Genomic DNA, 20,720 nt, shown 5'->3' with positions numbered 1-20,720 from the left:
GTTAAGTGGATCTATCTTATGTACCTACTCGGTTTTATTGCTTACGTGCGCTGGTTAAGTAGATCTACGGTACTGATTTAAATAAGTCATTCACGAGAAAGTTGTCAAGCGAATTTCTGAGAAATCAGAATTTTCGACGGCACATCACTAACTGCGCAGGATCGCTGATGTCATTTGTCATTGTCTGTCAGTGTCATCAAGGATTTAGGGACTTCGGTCGGTCGGTGTATGAGTTTCTCGGCGAAGGAAGACGAAATGAAAATAAAACAGATTTACAGAACAATTTCTCTTTTTTCTACAAGTCAATGATTTTTTAGTTGTGGATCAAGTTTACAAAACAATACATTCAGTGTAAAAATCATCAATTGCGCGGTACGTATTCATGAAAATAATTTTTCACAAGTGAAATTTCTATGAAATCTACACCATACAATCACTTTTGAGAATACTAATTATCCAGTTTCTTTCAAGTTTAACTTCTCCTTGGTCTGTCTTGGTCTTGTTAGTATGTACTTTGGTTATCCTGACGATCGCGGAGAATAGAGACATAATAGATAAACAATTATTTGACCTGCACGCGCATAGGTAATTCACCACCTGTTTGTAAGGTAGACGTTACATACTATGTTAGTCAGATACTACTTACACTACGACCTTCTGTTGAAAGTTCACCTAATGAAAACTACAGTTAAAGAATAACTGAATTCTAAATATGTAACAAAATTTACCAACTTAATTTCTTTTTTTTTTGTTTTGGTAAAAATGTATCATCAATAATGGATTAATATCAACAACAATTTTATTAGTAGTCATCATGCTTAATCCCTATAAAGTCCTTCAAGTTTATACTAGACCCCTGTCTAGTGTAAACTTGACTTTATAGAGGTCACTAATATAATAGTCAAATTCATGTATTTATTCATAAATTAAACCTTCCTTTCAAGTTTCAAGGCACTTTTATCCAGAGAAGCTACCAACTATATAAAGAAAAATCATACTATGTAGAAAATCATACTTTAGCAACAATTACTACCCTTACAACTATTTAACATTTTAAACAACTTTATTTTAATGATTGAAATATTATTCTAATTTTTGTGTTTACTCTCTGAAGCAGACTTTTTTAACTTGGGTTTATTCGATTTTGTTTTCTTTTTCACCTTCTTTATAGAATTGATAGACTCGTCTGAATCAGAATGGTCTGACATTATTGTACTAATCAATTTCCCGGCAATCTTTTTAGTCTGTATTGCCGTTGTGACAAGTGCAGTTTTTCTAAAACGGCTTTTGCTTTGTTTAGTTTCACTTTGTTTTTGTGATTCTGGCTGTGTATTTCTTGGTATATCTGTAAAACTGGTGTTATTCACATAAGTGGCATTTTCAGATTTGGTATGTTTCAACCTGAAATTAAAATTAATTTATTAGTATTTTAATAAAATTTAAATTTTGATTACTGTGCTGAAATTTTTTGTTATTTGTAATAATGAGTTCTGTTTAAACTTGAAAAAATGTCAGAAAATCGTAAGTGTTGTAACATTAACAGTTCCACTCACAACTCATTGTTAACAAATTATTATAATAGTCTTAGTCTAAATACATACTTCCCCTTTTTCTTGATAGTTTTAGGTATTTTGTTAACTGGTTCTGCTATATCATCAGCATTTGGCACTTTCAGAGAAATTTTCTTGATTTTCATTTTTTTCTTCTTCTTTTCCTCTTTGTTCTTTTTCTTTTCTCCTTCCAGTTCTTCTAGTTTTTTTGAGCAAGACCTGTTTGTTTTTCAGAAATGAAAAAGAAATGTAATGATTTTTACCTAATTATTTTATATGAGAAAGGCTGGATTTAAAATGGTATTGAAAGTGCTTATAATATACACTTTTAATTGAATGATTTATATGACTGGTATAAATAAATATAAATTGAAAGAGCAAAGTACACTAACCTCAGTAGGGCTTCACTATCAGTGAAATATGAATTCATTGCAAAACTTGATATTCCCCAAGATAGAGGCCCCTTTTCGTCACTGTGTATTCCACTCCATACATTCCTCTTAAGAGAACTAAGTTTGACCTGTACCTCTGATGGTTGAGTATTTTTAGTTTTTATTTCTGCTAAGCATCTGAAAAACCATTTTAATTTCTCATAGGTACTCTGAAAGTAAGTACGAACGTATGTTACATTCGAGTTAGTGTTACATGCGAATCTCGAGGGCGGGAAGTGAACTGAATTTGGATTTTGTTCCATATTTCAAATCTTACAAATACTAGGTATTTGGGTTAAAACTCTTGATTTAAAAATCAATAAATACTTTAGAGCCTTCTTTTCCTTTTTCCTTTTGCCTTCAATAAAAAATCTTGGTGTATATCCAATCCGGATAGACGACGGATTGATTCCTTTCGAACCTTGTCGTCCCAATCTTATTATTTGATATCTCAAAATTAACATGAATGTGAAGTTTAAGTATGAACATAGATATATCATAAATTCAGACACTTGTAGCGTAGATAAATATACATTTCTCCTCAACAAGAAGATGCTACTCTTGCGATGCGATGCTACGCAGGTAAATAAATAAATAAATATATTAGGACAAATCACACAGATTGAGCTAGCCCCAAAGTAAGTTCGAGACTTGTGTTATGTAACTATACTATATTTTATAACAAATACATATATAGATAAACATCCAACACCCGGGCCAATCAGAAAAAGATCATTTTCCATCATGACCCGACCGGAGATCGAACCCGGGACCTCTCGGTTCAGTGGTAAAACTACATAGAGCATTCTAAAAAGAGAAAATGAGATGTACTCACTTTGGTGGGGGTAAATGTCTAAATTGATGCCAAGAAGCAGGTTTTAATTTGGATTTCTCAATAGTTTCATTAACCATTGACACACTACGAGGCCTCCCAATTTTGGATAATTGTTTCTCACGATCTGAGTGATATGGCGAGTCACTTGTCTGAAAATAATAATTATTTATTCTTACTACGGAAGAAACGATGGTAACTTAGTGTTATTAGACATACATCATACGAAATATCGCTAATTTTAATAAATATTGCTACCGGTGCTGGAATAATTTTGAGTTCTGGAGGCATTTTCTTCTTTCGCCTTGGCTTTGGTTTCGCAGAGGAATGTAAATGTCTACGAACTCTTCTGATTGGACTAAGATTTTCATCGCCAGAGTCTCCGTCTGAAGACATGTCTGTCATTGCATCCGATGTTAAGTCTATTGTAGCTCTTGATACCTTTAATTTAAAATGTATTCGAACATTAAAATTGACATCAGACATAAGAGACACAACTGGTTACGATTTTCATACGTACTCGTAAAGTTTCTCGTTTCGTCTTCTTCCTTTCTATCCGTTCTATCCTTTTCATTTTTTCTAATTTGGGGCGTGCTTTTCTTTGTTTCTGAAAAGGTACATTTTGGTTTATTACATGTTTATTATCAAGAACAAATATATTTCAAATCAGACACTGTCATGGTTTCATTCATATCGAGCGTAGTTATTGTTATTGCTAGTAACACTGGTGTCAGATTTTATTCAACTGACTTGGTAGACTGTCAAGGTAGAGCAGTAATAGAAAAAGTATAAATAATTACTACTTCTCCGCTGCCGGTACAGGCATTGTGGATATCAGGAAACATTGGCGAAGGTGGCGGTGCTGGCTGCTTTATGTCTATGGGTTCCTTTAGGTTTCCTGCTTCAGAACTACTGCTTGATGTATCTCCCTCATCACTGCCAAGAAGGAAAGCGGTTGTTTAAAAAAATAAGTCCGATAATGATTGATATGCTGCCGTTGTAAATATATCTTCTCACCTTGAATAATCTGATAAATCAATATTAGTTGGTTCATCGGCATTAGACCCTTCCTTCAATAGACGAGTAACAATTTTTGTTCTTAATCGTTCTTTACTGGGATCTTCATCACAGAAATCTAGTAATGTTTCACAGAAAGTTCGTCCTAAGCTTTCGTAGTCTTGCACAGAAAAGTGTGTCGACATCCTGCTGCCTAATTCTGATCCTCCGAATGAAGCTTCCATGGTGTAACTGTTCGCTACTCCTAGCAACCAAACTTGAACACGGCCGGTACCTTCTTTACTACGTTGTATACGAAACTTGCAGTTTTCGAATGAGAACTGTAATATAAAATTATAAAAATGTTTCGTTAAGTCAAGATTAAATTTCATAAAAAAAAGATGGACTCCTCGTTGTTATTTAAATCACCTTGTCCGCTGCATTTTTATGTAACATCAATGGAAAAACTTGCTCTTGTAATCGTCTGTCAGAATTCCTTATACGACTCTCACACCCGTAAATAAATATATTATGTTTTCTTGAATGTGCATGTAAGTCTACGTACATAGCTACCCCACATTCTTCCTGTAATCTGTGTTAGGTAGTGAGAATATGCCGATGATTAAACGGTATATTTTACTATTTATTTCATCGGCATACTCTCAAAGTAATGATTGAAAGGTAGGTATGCGAATGATGTCATAAACATACCTTCTAATCATCACTTTCGTGTGCCAAACTGGTGGATACGTTTCTCTGATTACTGTCCGATATTGTCTATTTAAGTCCTTTCCGGTCAGTGAACACCGGTTGTTCCCGACAATAACCTGCACAACAATAGTTGATATGTTATTTTAAATAAGCGTTCATTCGCTACAATCGCATGTAGTTCATCACTTACACCATCGGGGTTCAACATAGGCACTAATTTGAAAATAAACTTTTCACGCAGCTCACGGGCTTGGTTGGAATCGCCGGTCAAATAATCCATAAAACCTTTCATCATCCAAGAGGATGGAGTTTCTCCTGGATGTACTCGGGCTGTTATTATTACAGCTTTCTTTTTCTGAAAAATTATAAATAGCCACTAATGTATTCGGAGATCGGGTGTAAGAAACTTATATTTCTGATTCGTATGTTTTAGTAGGAGTCACCTTTGGTTCTATTTCATTAGGATTTGGCGGAGCAGTCACGGTAAGGTAATACACATTATTGCCAGCTAAAGTCCGACATAGTAGTCTTAATTTGGAGTAAGTTGATTTCACTGGATGGGCTTGAAGTCTCGATAAATATTCTTGTAAATCCGAGTATGTGTATGGATAACAATGGGCTATATAAACAGCGTCATCAGTATGAGGAAATTCTATGTTAAAAGTCAGCGTGTAGCTTGGAAATTGTTCCTCTTCTTCTGATCTGAAAACAGTATAGATTTTACGCACATAAGAATTATATTATCTTTGTTATCCAATGATAGTTTAACAATCTTTAATTACGTTCAATAATATACGTACGTTGAATCATTTTTGTAGTACGCAATATTATCACCACACCGTCTCCAACCTATAGAATGCAGTTGAGCATCTTTCGTAGAGTATAATAAAGGTCGCATGCCTTCATTGTATAAGCTTTCAGCCTTCGACAAATTTACGATCGAGAATCTGAAAATTTGTTTCATACATTTATTACCTTGAATGACGTTTGAAGCAAAAAATTTTGATTACTTACCTATACATCATTTGTTTCTTTGTGTTCGTTACCCTAAAATAGAACCATTGCATATGTCTATTTGTATAAAGATCGGTTCTCAAGTGCAATTCGTAATATTCTGAGGTAATTCGTATAGCTTTAGCCAAGTTTCCGCTTTCGAATCGTGATTCAAATCGCAACTCATCTTCTCCTCCTGCACTTGCACAAGCTGATAAATATAATCTAGATCCACCAACAGTGGATCGGCTGAACTAAAAGAAGAGGTTATAATATTTAGCATTTTTTGTTTCATTACGGTACAATTCATAATTCTTATTTACTTACATAGTTGACGGCACTCATGGGATAGTATTGAAAAATTACAGTGCCAGCTTCCTCTCCCACAGGCTGCGGACGTAGTTCTTTCCCAGTTGCAATGTAGTACGGTTCAGGGGATGCAGGATTCCACATGATATGTTGTATACGTTCTTCAATGACCTTTAAATTACATATTTCTAATTTATTCTTCGAATGACGGGCCAATAAAGTTTTTATGTGCTCTTCATAAAAACTTTATAGGCCCGTCTACATATGTTCCGTAGTTCAACACGATATAGTTACATCGTTGCATATTATAAAAAATAGTCCCCTGTATGTCTGTATAAACACGATAAATTCAAAAACCAATAGGTGTGGTTTTGATTCCTGAGGAAGGTACCTTAAGTAGCCGGTAGATACACCAAAGTGTATAATTTATTGTGATTTTACCCGAGTGAAGCTGGGATAGGTCGCTAGTTTTAAATAAATTATTTTTTTTTCTGATTTCCGATTATATAATAAAATGGTTTTACTGTGCTTTTATATTTACCTGGCATTCCGAAGGCCACCTTGGTGCTTGTTGTGGACAATCAAGTTCTTTAGGCAACGCGAAAAGATCGCGAGGTTCTTTCAATTTGGCTGTAGTTCGAAATGTTCGGATATCGGTGTTGATTTCTAACTGATTTGTCTTGAGATTGTTTTGCAGAAAACTCGATATGAAGGTGCCTGAGTTGGGAAAGGATAATTTTAAACTAAATATTTTTTTATTTATTACTAAAAACACTTTTTTGCTTTGCTACATTTTCCGTGTTATTTTCAATTTACATTACATGGCTTTTGTACTCGATGACAAATTATAAAGTGCCGTGACAAACTATAAAGTTATGTGGCTATGTTTTTGTGTTACAAATACTTATTCATTTAACTTAACGTTTTATTTTTACCTTTAGTACATATAGGAAAAAGAGAAGCTTGGAGTGATTTGACATGCTCCAAGTTTGCTATCAAAAAATTATCATGTAGTATCGGATCCCTAGTGGGTATAGTGAGGGTCACTGATGTTTGTTCACGGTACTGTCTGATCCGCTCTTCTTCCCGTTCAATCATTATGACGTTGTCCTGAACCCTCTCGAGCTGTTTCCACCATAACATCTTAGCATAACTTTCTAAAACTATAGTTTGCGGGAAGTCACTAAATTGCTTTGTTCGTTTTGTTATCTACGAAAGTTAAAGCCAGCTTTGTCGTAACCATGACTACAAAATGGATTACCCCGGTCGTCAATTTTGTATGAATACTTGCGGGTCGCGCGACACTCCGAAATCAACTGACTAAAGAGCTTTTGGCTGGCTATCGAAAGACGATTGCCCCAGTGTGTACTCCAATGGAGGTTTATCAGGTGATTGATGACGTCAGTGGGCTACGGGGCATGGAAAGCCGAAAGTCGTAGAATCCATGAGTTAGCTTAGGTTCAAGCTATTAACTGTTGTACGGTCACGCACTGTAGGAGTTCCTCGAACTCTACAGCAAACTTTAAGAACCTTAGATAATTTCTTCGACTAATATTTTTAGCATATACGATCGATCTTTGGCGCAAAATATTTTAAAAAAGTCAAAACATTCAGAAATTAGACCTTATCACGTCATATTCTATATTAAATAATATCAATGCCACAAATCAATAGTATTTAGGAACTACCCCTTCGGAAGAAATGGCGAAAGAATCTCTGTTAAACATTGTTAGCCTTATCATCTATCAAAGGGCGTACCATTATTATATTTTTTATACGACTTTTTAACAAAGTACATATAAATTATACGGTCAAAAAGTATACTTACATACAGAAAGACGAATGTGATCGAGTGCCAATAAAAAATAGACACAAAAAGCATTGCCCACATTCTTTAGACATTATGTAATGTAATTTAACATACCTTTACTTTCATCCAGTAGGTCTTCACTGTCAATGTAAACTTCATTGACGACTGCAAACGTGTCAGACATTTTTGATCATACCTACCTACATTCAAAGATTTCAATTCAATCAATGTAAATTTCTGGCAAATAAATATCTTCTTACAATATTAAATTAAACATATTTTTAAAATACTGGAACATATTGATATAATATTTATTACGAATTAAAAATACGGGTTTGAACTTCAGACGCGTTCTGAAACCTAGACAGCGCAAGCAGCCCTTGGAAAACCTGAAAGGTGACTGCACTTTGCCAGCCTAGATGGCAAGTTGTAAGCTTGTGTGGAAAAGTTACAGGAGCCCATTCCAAAGCTGTAGACTTTTAATCTGTTCATAGAGTTATAAAGAGATAGATGCCCTGATAAAGTCAAAACTTTTACGTGTAATTTAGTTTTTAGTATTGAAGTTTTCCATTTCAGACTGTTAATAACTTTAGTTTCTGTCATAGGTGGTGGGCCATAATAACTTTATATCTCTTGAAATATCTGTATTCATACCATGATAATTTATTATTTGTCTGTGACATAGGCTTTAATAACAAATATGATAGATATAGATGATAACAAATATACAATATATGTCATGAAATAATTTTGATAAGGATGGAGAAGAGCGATGAACAGAAAAAGCATTGTGCATTGACAAGAAAGTAATTTTGTACACATACACGTACATTGACACCATTGATTATGAACTATCATCTCAAATAATAAGAATAAGAAGAGCAGCCACATTTAACTAAGTTTATAACTCACGGCATTTTACAGTAAATAAGTTAAAGTCATGTCAGATGCCTTTGCGTACACTCTCATAAGAAGTAAATAAATTATCACGTCTAAAGGGTATTCAAACTACAGTTTTATTCTTACTCTACATTCATAACCAAATAAAAGTGCTGCGAGCAATAATCAAGGTATTTTTAAATCATTACGGTTAAAAAACTGGCAGTTCATCATAAAACATGAGGTTTTACTTTTTTACTAAAAAAACCTGCCTATGTAACAATCTGTGTAACCGTAAATTCTTCTTTATAAAGAAAAATCCATAATTTCCTCAAATGGGAATTTAAAAACTTGGTAATGGAAAATAATTTTCTTTGTTGATTAAAATGACATCGTAAATTTCAATATTGTTTGCGATGTTATCAGTGCAGGTCTTTCTCAGGTGTTATTTAGCTAAAATGACTTGACAAACGTAATTAAATTCATCGCTTACTACTATCATGTACGTAAATATAAATTAACTATTGTCCCGCTTATTATGTTACAGACGCAAGAACTAGATATTCACGATTAGTTTGTAACAGAAGGTTGCCTGGGCAACTACATTGGCGAAATCGATTCGGCGAACCAGACTTTTTGCAAATTTCCCGGTAAGTCAGAAGTCTAATACTGTTATTGGTATATTATACATATATTGAACTTTATTGATTTATACAGTAGGTGTGTTCTAATATAAGTGTATTCTAATCAAACTTGATGCTGTAACATTTACTACTACGTACGTAACTTACTTTACTACGTAATTCTTCATGCATAGCTTCATGCATAATTAGTAGTAAAATATAAATTTATGTTATTGTTCGTTATGTCATTAATTGAAATCTCATAGATATCTTATCGCGTAGTTTCAGGGTCATGGACATTTAATTCTTCTCTATTAAACTTTATCTCAACAAATAAGCCATTATCGACCTTATAAGGTCATATAATAGCGTTTCAAATAGCTAAGTAAATAAATTGCATATATTCATTTTTCAGTGATCAATTTGAATGAATATGCCATTATGTTCGGGCATATAAATATCTCACATGGGAATTGATTCTTTTCGAGCAATCTACTATTTCAGTTTAAAACATTACTTACCAATTACAAATCATAAAATTACCAGAAAATGACGTAATAATTCATCACTTACCTACATCCGTTCACACGACATTAAAATTTGCATTCGCTCTTCCGGAATTTAAAACGGTCCTTTAAAGACATTGACCTAAATGCAAAAGCGTGTCAATATGTAAATGATTTCCTAATGTAACCCCGCGTCCTCATTGAGACAAAAGTTCGCGACGCGATACGATGCGATGGGACGCGATACGTCATATCATTACGAGTCGCACAGACGTATAAAGTTAGTTTTTTCTTACAAGTATTGTTACGAAACAATCTTACCATATGTTTTTATGATATTACAGCAATAGAAATAGACTTCTTAGGTGATTACTTTCGGTGTTCATAAATTTTACTCTAGAATCTTAAATAAGTATTGTGAAGATTGATTACATGTTAGGACTCGTAAGAAAAAACGATCTTTACCTCCTTAAATTTGACGTTTTCGTATGACGTCTTTTTGTCTCAATGAGGACACCGCCTAACGCATCTCTACGCGCGTTATGCGTGTGATGCGCACCAGAGGGTAGTGGGGTTATTGGCCGGGGCCTAGCACGGCTTGCCACGGGTCGATCCCACCAGACAACCCTGCCTTTGTGCCAAGCTCCTCATCAATGGACTATACATTTCACTAGCTTTAGTCGCAAGTACAATAAACTACACGTTTATGCCCGCAACGTTCAACCTTTTATTTTTTTCAAATTACTTTTTATGGATCTGCTCAGGTTTAAGTTTTCATGTCTACGTTTTATGTATGTATTGTTGGAAGTTTTATAGACAAGATTTTGCACGGAAGTAATAAAAATTGAAATTGTTTTATTGTTTGTTAACAAGACAAATAAACTGAATCTTTAATAATTTAAAATAACGTCCTAACAAACAAAAGAGATCGAAATCTTATCGCCATACCCGGAATTTAGATAAAACAGTAGGGTAGATAGCCTATTTAGGTGTATATATAAGGTAAATTGCATTTTCATATTTACATGGAAATGAATTAGATACACCCACTGAAAAATGTGTGACTGATAAAGAGATCTGAAAATGATATTCGAAACCACTTTATGTTACCTATATGATTTTATGCGATGGATTTTCTTGTGTGGAGATAGTTTGAGAGCTGTAGGATAGGATACCTTTGGCTGCGGGTTATATATAGACTTAAGTAAATGTTAAAATATATTGCTTTGTTTCTAGAGTTAATTAAAACAGGATGGGTCGAAAAGTGACCGTGGCAGTATGCACGCTGAACCAATGGGCGCTGGACTTCGAAGGGAACCTGAACAGGATCCTGCAGTCCATACAGGAGGCCAAGGAGATGGGCGCCATGTACCGCACCGGGCCGGAGTTAGAGATATGGTATTTTTCTGGATTTTATTGAGAGTATACTGGAGGATTAGGAAACGTCACGATACAAGCTTAGTTCTTTATACCGTTGCGTGTTGTCTACATATTTTTAATTAGCTGCCATTATTCTATGATGTTTCAGTGGATACAGCTGCGAAGACCATTTCCACGAGCCAGATACCTATCTCCACAGTTGGCAAGTCCTCGCCGATCTCCTAAAATCACCGACATGCAAGGACATGCTTATTGATGTCGGTATGCCGGTGCAGCATAGGAACGTGTCTTATAACTGCCGTATTGCTTTTCTGAATAAAAAGATCCTGTTGATCAGACCAAAGATGATTTTGTGTGAAGACGGAAACTATAGAGAGAGCAGGTGGTTTTCTTGTTGGACCAAAGTGAGTTGACGCTTCGGTGTTTTGTTGAAGTTTTCGTACTTACGTCTGTTGACAAACTGTTTAGTATGTCAAGTACCTAACACCTGTAGATGTTTCTTCATATAGATGTGTGGAGCTATTTAAAATTATTATTGTTAGATTAGACTCAAGAAGGGTAAGGAAATAGTTAAAGCTAACAATGAGACACATATTAAAGTGGTTTTGTCAAGACTAGATTTAATAACTTACTGTCTTGGCTGTGTATGTGTGTGTAGTTGGAGGTAATAAACCGTAGAACAAGAAAGCTATAGACCCGTCAAATATTACATAAAGCTCATACAAGAGCGTGCTTATTAGAAATACATGAGAAAAAATGAGACAGTGCTGATATCATTTGTGCATCACGTGCTCGGACGTGCCCGGTCCAATCTGTTACTTCGCTTTGTATGAGGTTTGCCTGATTAGACCGAGAAGTTGTATGCAAATCTCATTTGGTTATACTCGTACGTTGCCTGTGTGGGTGTGGTCTTCTTGGTATTTAAATTTGTGATATAATTATCACACTCTCGTTTTCAGGATCGCCAGGTGGAGGATTACTTTCTGCCGCGCATGATAACGGCTATCACCGAGCAAACAGTGGTGCCGATTGGTGACGCTGTGATATCCACTAGAGATACGTGCATAGGATTCGAAATATGCGAGGAGTTGTGGAATCCTCAGAGGTATATCTGCTTTATTATATTTTAAATTATATAAAAGTGTTAGATCGTGGACAGGATAGTGAGAAAAGCTGCGCTCGAAGTTTATTTATTTGACCAAATTTAATCTATCATTATAGAAAACTTGTTCTAATAGAATAGGAATAATATTAAGTAAAAAAAAATCAAATCATTTATTAAAAAAAATAGACCTTCAAAGACCCTTTTTCACAATTATCTTCTAGTGTGTGAAATTCTTTCCACGACTATCAATCATGAGAAAAGGAAATGTGCCGAGAATGAAACTGGAAACGAAGTAAAGACTTCTAAAAATTTGTTTACGTTTCAGCCGGCACATCCCACTAGGATTAGACGGAGTAGAAATTATATCAAACGGTTCCGGTAGTTACATGGAGTTACGAAAAGCATACGTCACCGTGGACTTGGTCAAAAGCGCAACTTTCAAGAGCGGCGGTGCGTATTTATTCAGCAATCTCAGAGGGTGCGACGGACAGAGGGTGTACTTCAATGGATGTTCCTGCGTCGCTGTCAATGGGGAAATTGTTAATAGGGGGTTGCAGTTTGCGTTGCATGATGTCGTAAGTATATATTTAAAAAAAATATTATATTTTTAAAATTTGAATGCAAAGGCACAAACCTGAGGAAGCACGCGGTACAAGAGATAACAACATACATGAATAAATTATTTTGATTTTTGATTTTTATATTTGATATTTTATTTGGATATAATTTTAATTTTGAAAATCTTTCTCTTGATAAAACCAGCCTTCTACGTTGATTTAAATTTAGAACAAGAAAAAGAATGATTTATTTTCCGCGCGAAGTGAAACCGATCAAATATATTTACTTAGTTTAAATTTAGAATACCAAAATACCTATTCAATAAGTGTTTTTTGTTTTTCACAGGAAGTGATACCGGCCACCATAGATTTAGAAGAGATACGCGCGTACCGAACCCAAATACGTTCGCGCTCGCACTTGGCCGCCTCGAACAAACCATTCCCCAGGATCACTGTGGACTTCGCGTTGTCTGACGATGATGATGTGCACCTTGTGGCCAATTCGCCCATTGAGTGGAAATACCTCACGCCTGAAGAGGAGATCGAATTAGGTACTTATAACACCATAGAACACAGCTTTGTATTCTTAGCTTGTTTTAAAATAAAGTAGTAATGATAAAAAACATATAAAGATAACATGTTTAAGCTTATTTAACCCAACCAGGCTTCGCGGCGTCACAGCCCCGAACGAAACGGGGAATTTTTGTTGTGCAATCTGATGAATTCAGGATCAGTCACCATCTCTATTCTCCATCATTGAAAGGTCCAGCGTGTTGGCTTTGGGACTACCTCCGAAGGTCAGGTCAGGGCGGGTTCTTCCTCCCTCTGAGCGGAGGAGTGGACTCGACCAGTACCGCGTGCATCGTGTTCTCCATGTGCACGCAGATCTGCGAGGCTATACAGAAGGGAGGTTTGTATTGAGAAATATATTTTATTTACAAAATTCGTCTACATAGTTAAGTATATTCTCATAGTTCTTACTTTCATCTATACTAATATTATAAATGCAAAAAAGTGTTTGTCACGCTTGTCTCGGCTAATACACTGGGTCGTTATAAGGCAATTTGAAATAGGTATAATTACAAAAATGGGTAACCGCTAGCGAAGTTACGGACAACAGCTATACTTATCTTTGTTAATTTACGTCTTTGAAAAATGGCCGAGGTGAAGTCGGTTGGTGGTATAATAGCCGATTTGGTAACCAGCCAACTTCACCATAGCCATTTTCCAAAACCAAACTCATACAATAACATTTTGATTTTTCCAGAAAGCCAAGTTTTGTATGACGTCCGCAAGATCCTGTGCCAGTCAGACTACACGCCTTCAGACCCCATGGAGTTATGTAACAGACTGCTAGTTACGTGCTACATGGCGTCTGAGAACTCCAGCCAGGAAACTAAGCAGAGGGCTTTACAGGTACGCTATATTTTACATGACTGCATAAAAAGGAGTGTTTTATTTTCAGGTAATTATAATTGTATGTGTGCGGGTTTCTTTATTCCACTATAATTAATGGTTCAAATTCCCATATCACCCAAATATGATACTAGCATTCTCCACTATTATGGATAGAATTATAAGAGTCTATATTGCCAGGACTATAAGAAATGACGTGTGATTTTAGGGGGTGTAAATTTTAATTTGGTATATTTCAAAAAAAATATTTACTACCAATTTCGTTTTATTTACATTCTACTAGATTTCGATGTAATTTGGTCCATAGGTAGAATAGTTTAATAGGTTTAATTTTTATCCCGAAAATTTTACGAGAGCGAAGTCCTGGAGCGCCTCTGGTAGTAAGTAAGTAATATTTATTTTTTATATCATATATATTATTAGTTTACGAGATAACTTGTCTGCCCAGGCTTCGCTCGGGTAAAACCATAATAAAAACGTTGCCTCTGTCACTCCTGAAGGTTTCATCTATCTCTGTATCAAATTTTATCGAAATTGGCCCAGTAGTTAGTTCCTTTTCTCATGATTGAAAGTTTAGTCATTACAAACAAAAAAAACAAGAATACAAATCTCTCTTTATAATATTAGTATTTGATATAAATTTGATTTCAGCTAGCAAGCGAAATAGGGAGCTACCATTTCCCCATAGTGATCGACGCGGCGGTGAGCTCAGTGATTGGTATATTCACCGCGGCCACTGGTCTCGTACCGAAGTTTAGGAGTCAGGGCGGTTGCGCTAGACAGAATCTGGCGTTGCAGAATATACAGGTGAGTTCGAGTTTTTAAAATAATAATTTTAGGACCTATTTCACCGCTTGCTGATAAAACATTTGATAGCCTATATGTATGATACATATATCGAACAGATAAAAATGTGTTTCACAAATGTGAACTGGCAACATGGCTAACTGGCAAATCACATCAGGCAGATTTATCTAGCGGTTAATTTATCTGTTAGATTACGATATGATATTTTATCGGAAAGTGATGAAAGGCTATTATTAGTCTTGTATTTAAGCGTTTAAAAAAATATGTTTCTTGTATTTAAAAAATAAAAGTTAGTTGGCAACATTTTGACACGCCTGGTCAATTGTCAAATTTCAATAGTTGTACTATTTGACAGTCTGGGATCAGTAGCGCGATCCGGTGACAAAAATCAGAAGGAAAATCTCAACTGCTTCGACTAGACTGTGCAGATACGTCGAAGTGAGTATAAAAGACAAAAATGCTTCAATTCCAGGCGCGTCTACGCATGGTGCTATCATACTTATTCGCACAATTGATGCTCTGGGCCCGAGGAAGACCGGGCGGTCTGCTAGTATTAGGGTCGGCGAATGTGGACGAGGCGTTGCGAGGGTATATGACCAAATATGACTGCTCCAGTGCCGATATCAACCCTATTGGAGGCATATCTAAGACTGATTTGAAGGCGTTCTTACAGTATGCCAAGAGTCGGTGAGTTTGCTAGGTTGATTATTTTGGAGCGAATTATAAAATTGACATTTGTTTTTTTTTTATTCATGTAATCTATTGTTTAGTATTAATTTAGGAATGGAATCTTATTTTTTTCTGCATTCGTGAAATGACTTTATGTTTTGAGCAGTTCATTCGATATTGCAGTGCCACTGAATTGATTAAATTCGTCTAGTCTAGCAAATAACTATGTGCTTTTTGTCGACGGTTTAATTGGTGTACCAGTTGCCGAATACTACCCGAATATCGACATGGTTCTATGTCGATTTTCGGCTTTTCGACACATATATTCTCATAAATTTTCCATATCTTTAACTTTGTGTATTTGAAATAGCAGCTCAATCTATTAAGAAGTTTTATTTTACCCATTAGTGATGATACTGTATGCGACTACTTACCGCTAGATTGCAGTGGTAGTTGTAAAAGTCATGTCAGAGATAGGCGACTACAATATTTTTTTCTCTCTCAATAAAGTGTTATCGCGTGCTGATAGCAAGCAAAATTCGAAAATATTGCATCGAACTTACACATACTTCCACCATACTTAATCTTTACATATTATAAAACAACGTCCTCTGCCGCGTCTGTCTGTCTGTCTGTCTGTTCGCGATAAACTCAAAAACTACTGCACGTATTTTCATACAGTTTCACCAATAGATAGGTAGTGTTGTTCTTGAGGAAGGTTTAGGTATATAATTTATTATGTTTTTACCCGAGCGAAGTAGGGACGCGCCGCTAATTAGCAATAAAATTAATATGAATCGATATTTTCAGATTCTTCCTACCCTCACTCCTAGAAATCCTGCAAGCGCCGCCTACCGCAGAACTAGAGCCGCTGTCGGACGGTCAGATCACACAGACAGACGAACAAGACATGGGCATGACGTACGCGGAGCTGGCGCAGTTCGGACGGCTGCGGCGCGCGCTGGCGTGCGGGCCCTACTCCATGTACTGCAAGCTGGTACACGAGTGGAGCGGCCGCTGCTCACCGCAGCAGGTACTCGCGACTGTGGGCGTCGGCGCACTCTGTCCGACGGGCGATCGATCTAAAGCCAAAAATAAAACTAAACAAAATCATACTACTTTAAATGGATCTTTTATAATAAAGTCACACATGCTTTTTAACTTATTTTTGAAAATGATAATGAGATGAAAAAATTCTGGAATCGATCGGGAAATGAACCCGCGCCCCTGTCTATCCGGGACAGTGCTCTTGACCACTGAGCTATCGAGACCATGCCAGTTCCCGCTCGATTAGAGAGATTATAGAGATCTAGTTATTAAACATACAATTGCAATTCTTTCACGTTGTGTACATGATTTAAAGACGTTTATTGTATGAAAACATAGGCCTTTGTATGTTGTATTAAAATCAATTAAAATCGCAAGATGTCAGTTTTGCACATTTTTTTACAAAATAGAAATATCTCTGTAACTAAAATCTGCCCAGTGATACCCTTTTATTTGGAACGCCACATACGATAATATATTATTATATACATACAGGTAGCAGAGAAAGTGAAGCATTTCTTCCGTTGCTACGCGATCAACAGACACAAGATGACGGTGCTGACTCCATCGTACCACGCGGAGAGCTACAGCCCGGACGACAACCGCTTCGACCACCGTCCCTTCCTGTACCGCGTGCATTGGAACTGGCAGTTCAGGGCTATCGACAATGCCGTGAGTATATATTGTACTAGCATTCGCCCGCGGCTTCGCCCGCGTGATTTCCCACAGGAGGTAGTTATTTTTCCGGGGTGAACTTCTGATGATGATACTTCAATTCAAACTATATGTATGCAAAATGTCGAGTAGATTGGTTGAGTTGATAGAGCGTGAAAAAGTAACAAACTTACTTTCCCACTTATAATGTTAGTATATACTACGCATGCAATGTAACAAATACGTTCAGTTTTTTCTTACAAGTCATTTGTTATACAATTATAAGGCAATTTATAAAATAGCATGAATAAAGTAAGCCTAATAATGTTGGAAATGCTGAAGAGAGAGAGGTAGGCATAGAGATAGAAAAGTGTGTTGCAGATAACACATATATATAATAAGAAATTAAGTCTATGATGTAGATCATTCTTTATTATTCTGTAAGTTCAAATTTCACACAAAACACTCCTCTGAGAATTGAATTATTACCACTACAGAATATTCCCCTTGCCTATTCGTGTCTTCGTCAAAGATTTTTGCATTCAAACATATGTTTATCTAATATTTTGCAGGTAGCATTAATGACGAAAGATAAGAGGGGATCGAGCCACGTCACAGATCGTCCAGCCAATCAAGACAGTGGTAAATCGTCTAGCAATAGTTCACCCGCACTCGGTGGCAACGCACCTTTTAATTTGCGAAGTGGCGACCGAAAAGCCGTCCTTATTTAGTACAGTCAACAGCACGTCAAGCTACCGAAATTCATTGCAAATCCACCTCTATTACCGCGGCATAAAGGCCAAGGCTGGATGTTAACTTAATATGCTGTCGACTGTACATATTCGATAGACTTTATGTTTTGCTAAATAAGTTCAGAACTTATTTAGTTTTGTACGAATTTATAAAATCGCCATTTACCTCAAAGATAAGTAGATAACAAATTAGTTTAGAAATGCTTTGACGCCACAATTATTTTTAAGAAAATCGTGAATACGTAATATTTTTTATATATTTTATTTTGCTGTGTTTCCATTTTGAGCGGGTCTGGAGTATGTGAAGGCTAGTACACTCGAATTGGAAATTTACATTTTGTATATTTTCAATATACTATTTCCTTTATTCTTTCCTTTGGCTGTTCGTGGTCCTCAACTTGAGTCTCGGGCCGCAACATACACCCTGACTTTCATTTCTCGGTTATTTACCGAGTGTGCTATTATTTAGTCAGTAGATGTGTCTTGTCTACCTTTAAAAATGAAAATGAGTCTGTAAATGCCAATTGATCATATAATTCGAGTACGCTAAACTTCTTGGGTTATGAACGCTTAGTGCTCAGTTTAATGGTGTTGTCATCACATCTGGGATTTAAAGAAATGTGATATCTTATGGATGGTTTTTTTGTACTTGTTTTTTATTTTTGATCTGGATAGTCTTTCAGCGGAGAAAATCTGTGGAGGACAGAGGGGGAGGCCTTTGCCCATTAGTGGGACACGTAAACAAGTTATATAAAATAAAAGTTTTTCATTATATTTACTTACTGAAATTCGATAAGGTTCCTTTATCCATGGATCGTCATAGATATCCATAAAATAAATGTAAAGTTGATAACCGAGTGTTTCTATGAGAGAGTATGATAATACTGTAAGTTAATGCATGGTGCTAGGGCTGTGCCTGTGTATAGTGTGATTTGCAAAACATGTCTATATTAAGAGATTTATTAACATAAAAATTCGCACAGACTTATACAATATTATAATAGAGTTGCTTGTAAAACATGATGAGACGAGCCTCTCTTTTAAGGTTATGAAGAAATTGTTGACCCAAGGCTTCGCGGCGTCTCAGTCCCGAACGAAACTGGGAGTAGAAAATGAGAGAGAAATAGAGTTCCTCGGTGATAGTAACCCTGTAAATTAGATGTGAAAAACAATAGCAGTTTCTAATACACAGTAGTAAACATTTTGGGGTAAAGATAAAACACTTTTCTATAGTAAATTTAGAACAAAAAATTCCGTCATTTCAATGTTCTTGTCTTATGTTATTGGACATCAAATGAGCAAACTGCAACATTTTTGTGCTTTGATTATCGTTTACCAAATAAGCTTTCTTTATTTTCTGATACTACCATTTTGAAGGTGCTTCCACGCAGCAGTTACGTAATGTTCTCTATTTATTTTTACTTTTGATTATAATTTGTTAAAAGAAAGAGACAAAACATTTCTATCATGTAACCGCTGACACTGTCGTCGCGCCTTTAATGCTTTTCACACATATTTCAATATCATAGTTCGGACATTATGTAAATGTGTACATCGATTTTTATTATATTTAAAAGTTAATAAATAAGTCTGTGTGTTTAATGAATTCCAATTGTTTCATCATTTTTATAATTCTATTTTTTCTCCTATTTATTTTTTGTATACTGAATTACTTCATTTATTCTTCTGTTTCTAGTAAGGTCAGGATAAGGGGGTCGGACGAGAGGACAAAGTTCGACTTCCCTTGTTATTACTTGGAATCTATAAAATTAGGCTAGATTAATTCCGAGTGATACTCGTAGCACTCCTTCTAACAGTTCCTATTCCCGCGTCTGACCACACCTGACCTTATATATAACTTCTGGCTATTGTATTTTCTCGTGACACTTGCTCACTTTGGTTTGGATTTTTTAATGCCTTGTTTTGTTTTTTACCTGTGGTGACCTAATTAGCTTTCTGTTCATACCCTCATTTCTATATCCTTGTTACCTAGCTGTAAGTCTTCCTAGATAGTAATAAATAAATAAAAATTATCAACAATTTTCTACATATATTATTGCCATGTATATGTAAATAAATGTGCCATTTTGTCTAACGTGGAACGAACAATTTTTCACCAATATTTTTATTTTCTATGGTACGATGTTTTATAATTTTATAAGACACATAACTTCTATACATGAACTGAAAAGAGTTTTAAATAAATTGAATTTGTTATTTCACTTTGTTTTTTTTTTTATTTCAGTACCAACAACCGATTCGGGACCAAACTATTAAAAGGGCATGCTGCAAGGCGACTTGTTTGTAATGGAGTGGTAGCTATATACCCGTTAGATATTGAACCTTGTGTCACATGTAACATCGATTTTGACGCTGGCTCTGCATGTAGTAGGTTTGTTGTACAGTTCAGTTTGTAGTTCAGTGGCAGACAGTAATTAACGCGAACGTACATATAAAGTATTTAGTAGTTGTACGTAAATAAAATATTTACTTTCACTTTTATTTGTGAAGTGCCTAACTAGTATTTTTATTGAAAACTTAAACAATTCATTTATTACACTAAAAGATAAAAAAATATTAAATAAAAAAATTATTACATAAATTAAGATTAAGTTTGTTTCTCACGCAAAAAGTTCTGAGGGCTTAGAGCGGGTTTGCACATTGCAGTGTGGTTGTCGATTGTAATTGGTTCA

General features: G+C 35.6%; 2 protein-coding genes across 5 annotated transcripts; one reads left to right on the top strand and one right to left on the bottom strand.

Annotated features, from left to right (window-relative positions):
• The first annotated feature begins 68 nt into the window (after positions 1–68).
• Nadsyn (NAD synthetase) lies at positions 69–20,582 on the top strand. Of its 2 annotated transcripts, XM_053744289.1 has the most exons (15): positions 69–372; positions 9,059–9,161; positions 10,877–11,038; positions 11,169–11,424; positions 11,980–12,125; positions 12,451–12,700; positions 13,029–13,233; positions 13,446–13,592; positions 13,950–14,098; positions 14,750–14,905; positions 15,378–15,592; positions 16,385–16,607; positions 17,117–17,293; positions 17,848–17,917; positions 20,273–20,582. In XM_053744289.1, the coding sequence occupies exons 3-15, from the start codon at positions 10,893–10,895 to the stop codon at positions 20,302–20,304; spliced, it is 2,172 nt and encodes a 723-aa protein (XP_053600264.1). In that variant the 5' UTR covers positions 69–372; positions 9,059–9,161; positions 10,877–10,892; the 3' UTR covers positions 20,305–20,582. The 2 variants fall into 2 exon arrangements, with proteins under 2 accessions (XP_053600264.1, XP_053600263.1); XM_053744288.1 differs by lacking the exon at positions 20,273–20,582 and having other exon boundaries at positions 17,848–20,249.
• Nna1 (Nna1 carboxypeptidase) lies at positions 366–8,181 on the bottom strand. 3 transcript variants are annotated; one of them, XM_053744287.1, is made up of 17 exons: positions 7,747–8,181; positions 6,364–6,539; positions 5,841–5,993; positions 5,535–5,767; positions 5,321–5,467; positions 4,964–5,222; positions 4,711–4,875; positions 4,521–4,636; positions 4,239–4,401; positions 3,831–4,150; positions 3,614–3,749; positions 3,334–3,420; positions 3,072–3,254; positions 2,817–2,965; positions 1,943–2,119; positions 1,602–1,769; positions 366–1,401 (listed from the first exon to the last, which is right to left on the bottom strand). In XM_053744287.1, exons 1-17 carry the CDS (start codon positions 7,814–7,816, stop codon positions 1,089–1,091), a joined length of 3,015 nt encoding a protein of 1,004 aa, XP_053600262.1. In that variant the 5' UTR covers positions 7,817–8,181; the 3' UTR covers positions 366–1,088. The 3 variants fall into 3 exon arrangements, with proteins under 3 accessions (XP_053600262.1, XP_053600261.1, XP_053600260.1); XM_053744286.1 differs by lacking the exon at positions 7,747–8,181 and adding an exon at positions 6,758–7,693 and having other exon boundaries at positions 3,617–3,749; XM_053744285.1 differs by lacking the exon at positions 7,747–8,181 and adding an exon at positions 6,758–7,692.
• Positions 20,583–20,720: the final 138 nt, after the last annotated feature.

This window comes from Plodia interpunctella, chromosome 4, assembly GCF_027563975.2.
Source record: "Plodia interpunctella isolate USDA-ARS_2022_Savannah chromosome 4, ilPloInte3.2, whole genome shotgun sequence".
Classification (NCBI taxonomy): Eukaryota; Metazoa; Arthropoda; class Insecta; order Lepidoptera; family Pyralidae; genus Plodia; species Plodia interpunctella.
The sequence above is the reverse complement of the archived record's forward strand: the minus strand, read 5'-3'. Positions and strand labels throughout refer to the sequence as shown.

Bases quoted from the DNA above. Each gene is read 5' to 3' on its own strand.
- Nadsyn (XM_053744288.1), top strand. From the start codon at position 10,893: ATGGGTCGAAAAGTGACCGTGGCAGTATGCACGCTGAACCAATGGGCG. The intron at 11,425-11,979 runs GTGAGTTGACGC...TCTCGTTTTCAG, and splicing joins GGTTTTCTTGTTGGACCAAA to GATCGCCAGGTGGAGGATTA. The intron at 12,126-12,450 runs GTATATCTGCTT...TTTACGTTTCAG, and splicing joins GAGTTGTGGAATCCTCAGAG to CCGGCACATCCCACTAGGAT.
- Nna1 (XM_053744285.1), bottom strand. From the start codon at position 6,965: ATGTTATGGTGGAAACAGCTCGAGAGGGTTCAGGACAACGTCATAATG. The intron at 5,468-5,534 runs GTAAGTAATCAA...ACAAATTTTCAG, and splicing joins AAGAAACAAATGATGTATAG to ATTCTCGATCGTAAATTTGT. The intron at 4,876-4,963 runs GTGACTCCTACT...ATAATTTTTCAG, and splicing joins CTAATGAAATAGAACCAAAG to AAAAAGAAAGCTGTAATAAT.